This window comes from Balaenoptera acutorostrata, chromosome 6 (genome assembly GCF_949987535.1).
Source record: "Balaenoptera acutorostrata chromosome 6, mBalAcu1.1, whole genome shotgun sequence".
In the NCBI taxonomy this organism is placed as follows: Eukaryota; Metazoa; Chordata; class Mammalia; order Artiodactyla; family Balaenopteridae; genus Balaenoptera; species Balaenoptera acutorostrata.
The window spans coordinates 11,555,633-11,569,631 of NC_080069.1; the positions used below are offsets into that span (position 1 = coordinate 11,555,633).

General features: G+C 49.1%; 1 protein-coding gene across 3 annotated transcripts in view; it reads right to left on the reverse strand.

The window, feature by feature from the left end:
- Positions 1-5,393: 5,393 nt before the first annotated feature.
- The window catches only part of EPHX2 (epoxide hydrolase 2), a 72,577-nt gene continuing 63,971 nt past the window's right edge, over positions 5,394-13,999 (reverse strand). For all 3 annotated transcript variants that reach the window (XM_057548909.1, XM_007192738.3, XM_057548908.1), the window contains 6 exons: positions 13,645-13,678; positions 12,462-12,564; positions 10,600-10,669; positions 7,836-7,916; positions 6,004-6,062; positions 5,394-5,860 (listed from right to left, as the gene is read on the reverse strand). In XM_057548909.1, coding sequence (XP_057404892.1) covers positions 5,782-5,860; positions 6,004-6,062; positions 7,836-7,916; positions 10,600-10,669; positions 12,462-12,564; positions 13,645-13,678 — 426 coding nt within the window. In that variant the 3' untranslated portion in view covers positions 5,394-5,781. The remainder of the gene's footprint in view (positions 5,861-6,003; positions 6,063-7,835; positions 7,917-10,599; positions 10,670-12,461; positions 12,565-13,644; positions 13,679-13,999) is intronic.

The window sequence follows — 13,999 nt, forward strand, 5'->3', positions numbered from 1 at the left end:
CATCCTGATGGCCACTGAAGCTTTTTTAAAAAATCTTTTCTCCTCCTGTGCTTATTAATCAGTGAAAACGAGTCCTTAATATACAATTTGTACATGGCAACTTAACACATTTCTTTGAAACACTGTGAACATTTGGAAGAGTGTTTAATGATTTCTGATCGGTAGATATTACTTCCTAGTCCCATTCAGCCAGCTCGTTCTCTTTAAAAAGGCTGCTGTACCGAAGGTAAAATAGTTGGCTGGTGGGAAGCAGCAGCATAGCACAGGGAGATCTACTCGGTGCTTTGCGATGACCTAGAGGGGTGGGATAGGGAGGATGGGAGGGAGGGAGGCTCAAGAGGGAGGGGATATGGGGACATGTGTGTGCATATGGCTGATTCGCTCTGTCGTGCAACAGAAACTAACACAGTATTGTGAAGCAATTATACTCCAATAAAGATCTATTAAAAATAAATAAATAAAAAGGCTGCTGTAAGGCATAAAGTTCATTCAACAAATGACAAAGCTGGATGGCAAGGTTTAAAGTACCCCCCGCTTCTTAGGGTTCTTTTCCATCTCAGTCCAGGATAACTGATGGAGACAGTGACCAAATAATACATCTCCTCAATCTATTCCAATGGCAACAAAGACCACTGTTTGGGGCTTTCTCTGGATTTTTCTTACCTTGATTTGCATAAACAAAGCATTGTTTTTGTCTTCCAAATTCTGACCCAAGCTGAATAGTCACACAAGCTCCCCAGTGCTGAGGCGTTCTGCCCATCCATCTTGGCAGTAACTTTATGGAAAACAGTGAGGAACTACATACAAAACAGAGGTTAGGTCCTAACCCAGGTCCTTTTAAAATTGGAAGTAAATTTTCACTTGATTAAAAAGTGAGTTTGTGACCTGCAGAATGGGGGAAAATATTTGCAAATCATATAATGGATTAATATCCAGAATATATAAAGAACTCCTACAACTCAACAACCAAAACCCAAGCCTGATTTAAAAATGGGCAAAGAATGCACATTTCTCCAAAGAAGATATACAAATGGTGAATAGCACAGGAAAAGACGCTCATCACTTAGTAGTAGGGAAATGCAAATCAAAACCACAAAGAGATGCCACTTCAAACCCATCAGGATGGCTATTACCCAAAGCTCAGAAAACAACAAGGGATGATGATGATGTAGAGAAATTGAAGCCCTTGGCATTGCTGATGGGAATGTAAAATGATTCAGTCGGTGTGGAAAACAGTACAGTGGAGAGAATTATCGTATGATCCAGCGATCCCACCTCTGGGTACGTACACAGAAGAACTGAAAGCAGGGGCTTTAAGAGATACTTGTCCCCCCAAGTGTCAACTGATGTATGATTGGATAAACAAAATGTGGAATATACATACAACGGAATATTATTCAGCCTTAAAAAGGAAGGAAATTCGGACACAGGCCACAACACGGATGAGCCTTGAGGATTTTAGGGGCTCAGAACGAGCCTCCCCTAAATGTGTTACTTTTGCACGAGGGGTTAAAGGCAATAGAGCCCCTGTGGGTTCAAGAGAAACTACTGCTCCTCCCTCAACTACCTACAAGAATTTAAATTGGGGATTTTTCCCAGAAAAGAGTTATTACCGGAGATAAATTTTGTCTGAGTGGCATCACGTATATGGCAGGGCAAATACCTAAGTACCCAGCGTCTGCTCTTCCTTTTATCATCCTGTGAATGACCCTCCTGTCCTTGGAAGCCCCAGGCTCCTATCCCATTCCTTAGCTCAGGGTGGCATACATACCTCATTTTACCTTTCTCTCTCTGACCCTCTCATGTATGTAGGGTTCCCCTTATGTGCAAAATTAAATTTGATCTTTCCTGTTAATCTATCTCATGTCAATTTAATTCTTAGACCAGCCAGAAGAACACAGAAGGGTAGAGGGAAGTTTTCTTCCTCCCTGACAGGATCTTATACTAAGTGAAATAAGCCAGTTACGAAAAGACAAATACGGTATGAATCCACTTATATGAAGTAGCTAGAGTAGCCAAATTTATAGAGACGGAAACTAGAATGGGGGTTTCCAGGAACTGGGGGATGGAGAAAAGGGAGTTAGTGTTTAATGGGGACAGGGCTGTTTGGGAAGATGAAAAGGTTGTGGAGATGGATGGTGGTGATGGTTACACGGCAATGTGCATGTACTTAATGCCACTGAACTGTGCACTGAAAAATGGTAAATTTTATGTTATGCAAGTTTGACCACAATTTAAAAAAAGTGAATTTACAGGAATAGGGGTATCACTGGTATTCTTTCTAAAGCAGGTGCCGGCCTCAAAATCCAGGAAATATGTATGGAAATAAGACAAAATGTATTTAGGTAAACTGCCAAAATGACTACCCATGCCTTATAAATATGAAAGCTGTAAAAACCTACAGTATCTTCAAATACTTCAACTGTGTTATTAAAATAATTATCACATTTGTTTCATGAAGCAGAAGCTCAGTGACATACCCTCGTGGTTTATCCAGTGGATCCTAGGGAAGATGTGTAGATGTCTAGAATCTGGATGTCTTCTCCTGAATTTAGTGCTATCGGCACACATGCCAACAGTAAGAGATCTACCAAGGCTTGGGACAGTGAAAATACTCAGACAATTGGTCGTCCATCTCATGAAGCAGGACATCAAAAATCAAGCATTTGAAACTTAACTCATTTACCCATTCAAAACACCAGGCATGCGCTGGGCTAGGATCAAGGATGAATCACCTAGACAGTCAGGCTCCAATCCCAAGAACCTGACAGTCTGGCAGAAGAAACAATTAACAATTGGGTGCAGCAGCCAACACTGGGGAGAAACTTCCGCAACTGCCAAGAAAGTATTTTATTTGTGGCCAGATGGATTCCTTTGAACTGCGAGGCATGATATTTCCCACCCAATTCTTGTTGCCAAAACCTTTGAGCTTCTGACCTACATATTTTAACCATTGTTTAGTTTTAATTTGTGCTCATGGTAATGTCAGTGTGAACAGTGGGCCTTAGAGTCACTTCCAGGCCTAACACCATGGGTTCACTGTACCCCAAGAGAGACAGGAATAGCTTTTTGTCGCATGTTCTAAATAGATGCATTTTTAGAAGCTATTTCTCCTGGAAACCTTGGACCCTGCTAGTTGACAGCCATCGAGTGTGAGGACAGAACCTGTGAGTGATCTCAGCTCCCTGGAGGGAGCTCTATGATCTCACTGATATGTGGGTGGGGTCTTCCATGCCTCTTTTAAAAAGCTAATTCCCTCTGCAGAGGTAAATACACTTGTTATTTATGCCCTTTGTAGTCTGAAATAAAAATAACATTTTAAAATCAAATCAATTTGAACATACTTCAAATAACTTGTACTTAACAAGGCATCTGAAAAGTATTTTTGGGAATGACCTAAAGACCTTTTCCAATGGAGCGTTTTTTTTATGACCCTCAATCTTGTATGACTGGTGATACTTGTGTCGCAATGCTATGAACTAGATTCGTCTGGCCCTTACTTGCCGAAAGAGTAGAATTTCTGGACATTTTGAATGGTTTACAGAGATTACTGGGGAGAATACTGGAAACGGAGACAGGCCGAATAGGTTTGCCTACTTGTGCTTCTTCAGATGAGAGATGTTCTAAGATTCTTGTTTCCTCCAACCAATCCCGGACAAATAAGCCTGGACACACGCAGTTAGTGAAATAATGATAGCCGGCTTCTGTAGTCATTCCCCCAGAGCACACATTTGCTTTTTAAATGAGTCCTTTAATTCTCTGATCCAAAAGGGAGGAGGTGGTGGTGGGCTGGCTGGAAGTTTAAAGCCCTCAGAAGCCTCATCCTGGGATAAACCGGAAATTTTATGGCTAACACATCAGTAGCACTTCCTCTGTGCCAGGCACCGTTCTAGGGCCCTGTATGTATTACCTCATTTAATACTCACGATCACTTATGAGTTTGGTGCTATTAATGTCCTTTTCTAATAGAGGAAACTGAGGCACAGTGACCTCTTTCTCGAGGTCACTCTGTGGTCAGTGGCTGAGCAGGGATTTGATCTGGGTAGTCTCACCCCAGATTTAGAAAAGAAAAGAGCTTTTGGTAGAAGGAGCTCAACCTGCAGAACCAGAGAGCATGCATCTGAATCTAGGCTCTGCCCCGCACTAGCCAAGCGACCTTGGGCAAATTATCTGAACCTCAGTTTTCCCATCTGTTAAATGGGAAGGATAAGAAATGGTCAGTGTAGGGCTCCAGGCACACAGGGGTATTTAAGAATGAACGCTGTTAACATTTCTTTTCTGCACACACCTGGACATACATACCCTTTTCCGCCTGGTTAATTTACATTCATCCTAATTCAGAATTCAGCCTGGAGACACCACCTTGTCCACAAGCTTGCCCTGCAGAAAGAGCAGTGAGGGAGGTGAACATAGATTGGTGAGCACACCATGCCAACGGAGCAGGGAGACAGGGCACATGGCTATGCGTGGCTGGTGGCCACTCTATCTGGTAGCACAGAACCGACCATTTCAATCGTGTCAGAAAGTTCCCCGGGAATATAAATTGGTGCAGCCACTATGAAAACAGTACGGAGGTTCCCCCAAAAGCTAAAAATAGAGTTGCCCTCTGAGCTTGTTATCCCACTTCTGGGCATATATCTGGAGAAAACTATAGTTTGAAAAGATACATGCACCCTATGTTTGTTCCAACACTATTTACAATAGCCAAGACATGGAAGCAACCTAAGTGTCCATCAACAGATGAATGGGTAAAGAAGATGTGGTACATATATACAATGGAATATTAGCTATAAAAAAGAATGAAATACTGCCATTTGCAGCAACATGGATGGACCTAGAGGTTGTCATACTAAGTGAAGTGAGTCAGAAAGAGAAAGACAAAAACCATATGATATCACTTACATGTGGAATCTGAAATATGATACAAATGAACTTATTTAAAAAACAGAAACAGACTCGCAGACATAGAGAACAGACTTGTGGTTGCCAAGGAGGAGGGGGGGCCGGAGAGGGATGGATTAGTAGTTTGGGATTAGCAGATGCAAACTACTACATATAGAATGTATAAACAACAAGGTCTTACTGTATAGCACAGAGAACTATATTCAATATCCTGTGATAAAACATAATGGAAGAGAATATGAAAAAGGATGGATACACATATGTACCCGAATCACTTTGCTCTACAGCAGAAATTAACACGACATTGTAAATCAACTATACTTCAATAAAATAAATTAATAAAAAAAGAAAGTTCCACCAGACAGCACTGTTCCAGATCACGCAGAGACTCGTAGAGAGACTCAGAGCAGAGGGAACAGTGTTCACCCAAACGCGATACTTTCTTAGAACAATCACTCTGCTTTCCTCCCAAGAACACAAGGAGCACTATGGCAGTTGTCTTCATTTTATTGAATAAAGGAGTTCCCATCTCTGCTGAAAAGCTTCTCAATTGCTGATTTTGCATCATCAAAACGCTGACTTGATTAGCCAAAGAGAAATCACCCCCTGGCCATCCCATTCTGTCCCCCACAGAATCCTTAGACATAAAGGGATATTTTTATACCCAGAGAATTAATCACACGTGATTTTTCCTGTATCTAAAATTATGTCAAATCTGACTCATTTCATTTAGAGAAAATCACTCTTTGCTGCAAACCCCTTCAGAACAACGCTGCTGGTTTTGAGAGATGCGGGTAAGGCCCCATCCGGGTACCAGAGAAGCGCCCCCAGCAGATGAAGCGGTTGGAGTGCCTGCTGGCGGCTGACACAAGTCACACCCTAAAGCTTCGAGACCTCCGGTGGGTCGCTGGCGTCAGTCTTCAGCCACTCCATGAGGATCTGATTCAACTCTGCGGGCCTGGAAAGGGAACAGAAGGCAATTCGTATCTGTCTGGACGCACTCCCTCACTCAGGTGAAGGCAGAGATGGTAAAGTAAGCGGCTTATTGGAGGCAAACAGGGAGCCCTGACGTCCCCCACCCAGGGACCCCCATCTCCTTACTTATCCATCTGTGTCCAGTGTCCACAATCCTTAATGTGACCCCTTTTCAGGCGGGGGATCTGGAAGAAAACCCCACCCAGAAAAGTAAATGGCAGAAGGCAAGTTCTCTGCTCCCTGTGGGCCACCCCCCTGAAAACCCCACATGATTTAGGAAAGGAATGATCACTGATCAAGCTCCTACTATGTGCTAGGTGCTGCTCTTGCACTGCCTTATTTATCTTGTTTTTAAATAAATTTATTTATTTTATTTATTTATTTTTGGCTGCGCTGGGTCTTCATTGCTGCACGCGGGCTTTCTCTAGTTGTGTCGAGCGGGGGCTACTCCTCGTTGCAGTGCGCGGGCTTCTCATTGCGGTGGCTTCTCTTGTTGCGGAGCACAGGCTCTAGGTGCGCGGGCTTCAGTAGTTGTGGCACGTGGGCTCAGTAGTTGTGGCTAGCGGGCTCTAGAGTGCAGGCTCAGTAGTTGTGGTGCACGGTCTTCGTTGCTCTGCGGCATGTGGGATCTTCCCGGACCAGGGCTCTAACCCATGTCCCCTGCACTGGCAGGCGGATTCTTAACCACTGTGCCACCAGGGAAGCCCTGCCTTATTTATCTTTGACCATAATCCTTTGGGTAATATGAAGGCTCAGAGAGGTTAGGTAACTGGCCCAAGGCCACACAGAGAGTGGCTGAGCTAAGATTCAAATTCAGGCTGACCCATACTCATCACAACAGACTGTCTCCCTCCAGAACCATTAGGACTTGGCCCGTTCACTGCCTGGAAAATGCCGGGTCGAGCTTGGCTCTTGCCCTATAGCCATGACTGCGTCCCCTTCCCATGTCGCCTCCCTCCTCCCTGGTGGTCTGCACGCAGGGCTGTTCAGTCTCCTTTTTGGCACCTGAATCCCCAAAGTGGGTCACAGCCCTCCCTTGACTGGCTCCACCACCCACAAAGGGCGTCCTTGGCAACATCCCTTGAAACACACTCTGTCCACCGCACTGGATGACGCTAACAAAGCCACGGCCAAGTGCAGGCGGATGCTCTCCGCATCCAGCCAGGATACACGAGCAGTCAGGGTGACCCCGCTTGCAGGTCTCCCAATCCCTACCAACCTCCACGCTTTCAGCAGAGTGTGCTTCCAAACCACAGGTTTGATACCCATGTCTCCACTTCAACGGTCCCCTCACCCATAGGTCCACACAGCTCAGGCCCAGTGGGCTCAGGATAACCTCCCAGCCCCACTCTCTGACCTCTCTCATCCATCCTCACCTCTCAACACCCTGTCTCCTCTCCCGTTCTCTGCCAGGCAAGGCTTAGGAGTTCCTCAAGGCCGGAGGCAGTGGTCAGCACCTCTGTGCAGCCCTTGCTCCCAGCTGTGCCCTCGTCCACACAAGCCTCCTGCATGTGGGGTTAACTGCTGGACATGACCTCCTGTGGGGTGGGGTCTGCACCTCATTCATCTTTACCTCCCTGGTACCTAGCACTGTCCCAACTCATCTAAGTGCCCAGGAAAAGCCCGGGAAATGAAAGAATGAGTGAGTGATGAGAGACTGCATCAGTGAAGGGGAAAGGAAGCAGCAGTCTTTTTTTTTTTTTTTTTTTTTCTTTTGGCCACACCGCGTGGCATGCGGGATCTTAGTTGCCTGAAGCGTGGAGTCTTAACCACTAGACCACCAGGGAAGTCCAGGAAGCAGCAGTCTTAATCGCTGCTCCCAAAAGGCGACAGTGATGTTGCCAAGGAAGCCCTCGTCAAGCGAGTGGGTCCCCCGAACATCCCGCTCTGCAGCCTCTGGGACGCCCGTGCCCTCCTCCAAGAAGCCCCGACGGCCCCGAGCAGGACCATTGCCTCACCCAGTCCTCCATATGCTTGGACATCTCAGGAACGAGCACGAAGTCCCTCTCCGCGGTGACCATCAGGGCCGGGATCAGGATCTGGGGAGGGATCACGGGAAGGAGACCTGCACGCTCAGCACCCCCTCACCCGGGCAAGGAGATGGTTATTTTCACACCGCGGGGCCTCCTCCACTATTAACTCCCCCGCGGAAGACCCCTCACAGCACCACCGTGGTCTGGCTTTGTTTCCACCACGTGCTTTGCGTGAAGGAGGCACCAGTATTACTAGACATCTGAAATGATGGTGTGCGAGATTAGAAAACGTACATCTTGCTCTCTGCCCCTGGTTCCCGGCACAGAGCCCCTGAGACCCTTGTAAGTTCCTAAGTGATAAGAGCACTTGGAGCGTCTTTTGTTCCAATGAGGTGACTCTGGCTGGGCTCCTGGATGGGGGCTGGTCACCAGGAAGACAAAGCCATGATTAGACACTTGGGATTTTCAGCTACTTCCTCCTGCCCCATGTCTGGAAGCGGAGAGGGATGAGGGGCTGGAAATGGAGTTAATAATTGATCGCATCTACGTGAGGAAGTCTCCATCCCAGTAGCATGGAGTTCGGAGAGCTTCTAGGTTGGTGAAATCCGCACCAAAAGGATAACACACTTCAGATCCACAGGTACAGAGGCTCCTGGGCTTGGGACCCGCCCAGACCTCACCCTGTGGATTCCTTCGTCTGGCGGTTCATCTGTGTCCTTTATCAAATCCTTTAATAAACTAGTAAACATAAGTAAGTGTTTCCCAGAGTTCTGTGAGCCACTCTAGAAAATTAATAGACCCAAGGAGGAGGTCCTGGGCGCCTCCAATTTATAGCCAATCAGTTGGAAGTGCAGGTAACAACCTGGACTTGAGGTTGGCCTCTGAAGTGGGGAGCAGTCTTGTGGGACTGAGCCCTTAACCTGTGGGCTCTGACGCCGTCTCCGGTAGACAGCACCAGAACTGAGTTAAATTGTAGGCCACCCAGCTGGTGTTGCAGAGAACTGCTTGGTGATGTGTGGAAAAACCTCCACACATTTGGTGATAATAAGTGTCAACAAGAAAGTGATTTGTGTGAAAGTAAAGGAGACGCACAGGAGGAAAAAACTGGGTTTTTCTCATACGGATGGATTCAGCCACGTACTGACCACACGGGTTCTGTGTGCGTGTGTATAAGTAATAACATGCGTGTGGTCCACTCTGTGTGACTGATATTCCTGACACCAAACAGATGGCACTGGGAAGGAGGAAAGATGCCCTTAGACAGAGATCAATATTCCTTTTGTATGAATTGAACGGACGCTTCACCAGGGCAGCCAGAGTGTGACTGGGCCAGCCACGCTGGGGCCAGTGTGACATTACAGGCAGCAAAGGGACTTCACTTTTTGTCTACTGATACATGGGGCACCGCAAGGTTGAGAGAACCTCCTTTTACTCTGTGTTCTCACGCTACCATGACAATTTCCAAACGGCGTTCACTGTCCCTGGGTAAGGAATGCGCACCGTTTTTTACCTACAACGCAGAACTGTGCGCTTCTCACTGTGCCCCGTTCACCCGGGGGTGAAGACTCAGGGGTGGTTTTGTGGCTGAAGCGAATCCTGAGGCTGCTGTGGGGGTGGGATGGACACTCTAGAATGTTCCAGGTGAAAACGTAAAGCGGTGGTGGAGGCAATGGGAGGAGGTGGGAGAGGAGGAAGATCTGGAAGGAAACTGCAGAAGAGGGGGTCCCCAAACCTACTGCCATCGGGGTTCACCTCCCCGAGGACCTCCTCCTCGTCCCTCATGCTTTGAGAGAGTCTGCCAATCAAACTGCAGTTTTGTCATTTTTGTCCATCACAGATTAGAGTGATGATAGGCTAAAGAGCATTAATTAAACCACTACTACGTACTAGGCACTGCTGTAACTCAGCATTTGATGTGCGTCAACCCACTTGATCCTTACACAGCTCCTGCCTGAGGTAGGCACTGTTCTTGTCACTTCCATATTGGCAGCCACGGAGAACAGAGTGTTTAAGTGCCTTGCCCAAGGTCACACAGGGATTACCTCCCAGGCCGACTCTCTGCCCAGCCTGTTCTGAACCGCTGTTTTTATGCTCTACTGCCTCAAGACCTAACCCCGTGAGGTCAGGACCCCGCCTGTGTTATTTGCACCATTCCTGGCATATAGAGGGCCGTTCATTTGTGACTGAATCAAGAAGATGGCCAGGGCTACCGAGTGAGCTAAGGAACGTGAAAATGCAATTTCCCTTAGGTTTTTAATGTTTTGAATGTAAACCAGGGGCCCCATTACTCCCTTCGCAGACCCAGGGGTTGGAAACGTGGCTTCTGCTTGACAAACAAGGAAACTGAGACTCGGACTGACTCGGTCGAGGTGGCGCAGCCAGAGGTTAAAGCCCCGTCTCTCTGAGAGCACGTAATGTTCCTTTGTGAGCCAGGAGTTTCATCCTTGTTACCTCTGGGAGTTAACTGGACCACCTGCGCCCTGAGCCGGGGCACCGCCGGGAGACCTAGGCCGTCCAGACCGCTGCTGCAGTCACCTGGCAGACCCCTGTCCCCACCCTCTCCCCACTCTCTGCCCTTCCAGGAGAAGCAGCAGCAAAAGAGGTCCTACGAGGAAACGCTGCAGTGGAGGCACCTCCAGAAGCAGCCGGCCGGTCTGCCCACCCCGGGCTCTGACCCAGCGGCCTATCACTTGGGTCCATGGATGCCCGAAGGGTGACTCGTGTGGGAGGAGACCAGCGCCGAACTCACCTTCCTTCCCAAGCCTTTGCAGCCCCACTGCCAGTTCCTTTCCATGTTTCGGTACCAGTTTAGAGGCCCCCTGGGAGGGGCGGACGAGGGAATAAAAAGAGGAAAGCTTTTAGTAGATGCTTGTGCTGCAGACCCCACCAGCAACCCGCTCAGCATAGAGCCAGTCTTCCCAGGAAGAGCAAAGGCTCCTGCAGGGGGAAGAGGACAGAGCCCAGGATTCACAGCCCGGTGCCCTGCATGCCTGCCGGGCTTTATCGAGCGCGGCCGGGTGCAGGCACAGTGCGGGGCTGAGGGCTGGTGTTCTCTGAAGTGGGCATCCGGGGACACACAGAAGTCAGCCCTACAGGACTCTCCATTTTCTCCCGGGACTGTCTCGGAAGAGGGTGGGGAGCTTGGTTTAGTGCCCTTACCAGCCAGGGCCACTCCCCTGTCCCAGGGAGCCCACAGAAAAGGGCCACCGGGAGGTGCTTCCTCCTAATGTGACATCGGGAAGCGATGCCGCGGTGTCTCCTCCGGACAGGTAGGGTGACTCCAGGGCTGTACCTGGAGCGTTCTCCCCATCCTCAGGTAGGGAATGGCTGGTGCTGTCCGGCCCTTGAGGCGTCCGGTGAAAGGGAGGGCCCGGAAAGACCTTGGACAAGCCACGTGCCCTCTGGGGACTTCTAATTTTCCCTCCTGTGCAAGGAGGGGTCGGATCGGATTGCCTATACGTTCCCTTCCAGAGAACCTCTGTCCCCCAGTCTGAGACTCTTAAATTGTCACCCACTTCGCGGGGGGGGGGGGGGGGGCGCGGCAAGAAAGGAGATGCTTAGGGAAGGGTTGAAATTGTGATACTGGAGACACTGGGGTCTAAAGGCCACCACGGGTGTTCACGGCCACGGTCGCCACACTGTGAACTTGTGGGCTGGGCTGACGAAGGCGGTCCTGCTGTTGGGCTCCTTCTGCGCCCCTGGGTCTGAGTGAAGGATGGGGGCGTGAGGAGAGAGGAGGAGGATGGAAACGCGGTGACCTGCAGCGCCCTTGAAGGACTCACGAGCTTCGAAGATTTGCGATATGCAAATACTTGAAGGGACATGCAGACAAGGGGCTGTTAAGAGGGATTCTCAGTGATTTCAGGGCAGGGCCCTGAACCGCAGCATAAAAACAGACCTGAGGAAAAGGAACGAAGCCTGGCAGAGACCACAACACGGGCGAAGCAGAGTGAAAGGAGCCATGCACGAAGGACCGCACAGCGAACGACTCCGTTTGCGTGAAACGTCTGGAAGAGGCAGCTCCAGCGGGACGGAGAGCAGGGGGCCCAGGGGAAGTGGGGGTGACCGTGAAAGGGAACAGAGCTGCTTTCGGGAAGATGAAAACACTCTAAAATGGATCGTGGCGATCCATAAAACGTATCGTGACGGCGCAGCTCCATGAAATGACTAAAAACCATTGAACTGGACCCTCTCAGAGGGTGAATTCTATGGTGTGTGAGTTAGAGCTCAGTAAAGCTGAGCCTATAACCACCGCCCCCCACCGAGCATGTACGCAGTTTTTGAGGTTACGTGGGGTTCTGTGTTTTCCTGAAGTAAGAACTCAGAGCTGTCATCTGTTCCTCACAGAGGTCATCAATGAAAAAAAAGTTAAAAACATCTGCTCTGAAGGGGCCCCTAAGCATAAGGGAGAACAAGCTGAACTCTCCAAACTCGAGCAGGCTGAGCGTCGTCAGATAATGAGCCTCCCGACACTGGGGGCATTCAAGCAGAGGCTGGCCAGGCTTTCACTGGGACTGAGCTGGCCCTGGGCCTCACCCAGCACTGCGAGAGCAGAAGAGCCCCTGTCTGCCCACCTTCTCTCTCCTGTGTTCGGGGTGCTGTTCTCTTTACCTGAAACCAGACTTCTTGAACTGCTGAACATAGAACTGGATGTCCTCCTCGGTGACCATCTTGCTGAGGCTGGGCTCCTCTGGGGTATTCACAAAGAGTCCTCCTACGAAAAGCCACTTGTTTCCTCTCCCACCCTCTGGGTCAGGTGTCCAAGTTCCAACACCTCTGAGACCCTTCACCACCTCTCCTTCTTTCATTACTGCTCTCTGTCTCCCCAAGAGACTTGGGCTCCCGGAGGGCAATGTCTCTGACTCGTGCGTTTGGATACCTGCCCCTGCCTCACACCAAGTGTGCGCTCAAAACTTTTGAGGAATGAAGGACTGAACGATTGACTACATGAATAAGTAAAGAGGTGGAAGGAGGGAAGGGAGAGGTGCTCCTGACCAGTGAGAGGAGTATGGTCTTTAGGCTTGGAGGAGTTTAACCCCAGCCTGGCCACCTGGACAAATTCTGTAACTCTTCTGAGACCCATTTTCCTCATCTGTAGAATAGAGATAATAGTGAGAGTCTTTACGGATGTCACGAGAAATATAAACAATATTACTAAAGGGGGCTAGCCCAGTGTCTGATGCACACAGTAGGTGCTCAAACAAGTGATAGCAATCATCATTATTAGGGAATGATGGCAAAGTCACAGGCTTGGGGTCAAACAAGGTTCTGCGGGAACAGTGCCGGGTCCAGGAGTCAAGGGGATGAGCGCCAGTTTGCTCCCGGCTCTGGCTCCTCACTTATATCCACACTGGGAGGGAGAACAGCGGCTGTCCTCACGGGATGGAACTGAGCCTGACGGAGAGGAGGCCAGGGCACTAAGACAGAGGAGACCTGGCTGGGGGTCTGGCCTGATTTCCGCTCTGCCTGCACCAGGTGACCCTGCAGAGGTCAGTTCCTCTCCTGGGTCTCTGTCCTAATCAGTAGAGGGTGGATCTGCCTTGAAGAGCTCTGAGAGTCCTCCAAGCTCTTACTGTTTAAGATCTTGAATCCAAAACTTCATGGGGGAGAGGAAGCCAAGGCTGTGTGGTCAGCCCAGGGTTAGGGTGAGTGCGATTCACCAGCAGGGATCTATGTTAAGCAAGTCTGGGCTTAACTAGTTCAGGGCTGGCAGATGGAGAAACACTCATTTAACGTTTGGCTGGTTCCCATCATGGCCCTCCTGTCTCCATTCCCTCCTGAGAATGTCTCTTACCCATTTCACAGACTCTGTTCGTGGTGAGAAAAGTCTGGAGGGAGAAAAGTTAGAAAGGATGTCATGGGTCAAGCAAAGGAAATATGTAGGAACGGGGCATCTAAAAACCCTACAAGTGCCAGCAGACTATACAAACATGCTAAATGCCCAAGAGAGCTAGGCGGGTCCTGAGTGGTCAGAGCAGAGGCAGCTCACACCAAGCTCCAAGGCCAAGACTGCTCCTGGGTGCTTGCGGGTCTTGGGAATGTAAGGACTTGGGTGTATCAACCAGTGGGAGCAAGAGATGAGACCTTAGGTCAGATGCGAAGGTAAAAATGAGATCCTCCCCACCCCTCCACGGTGAATCCAGTCAATC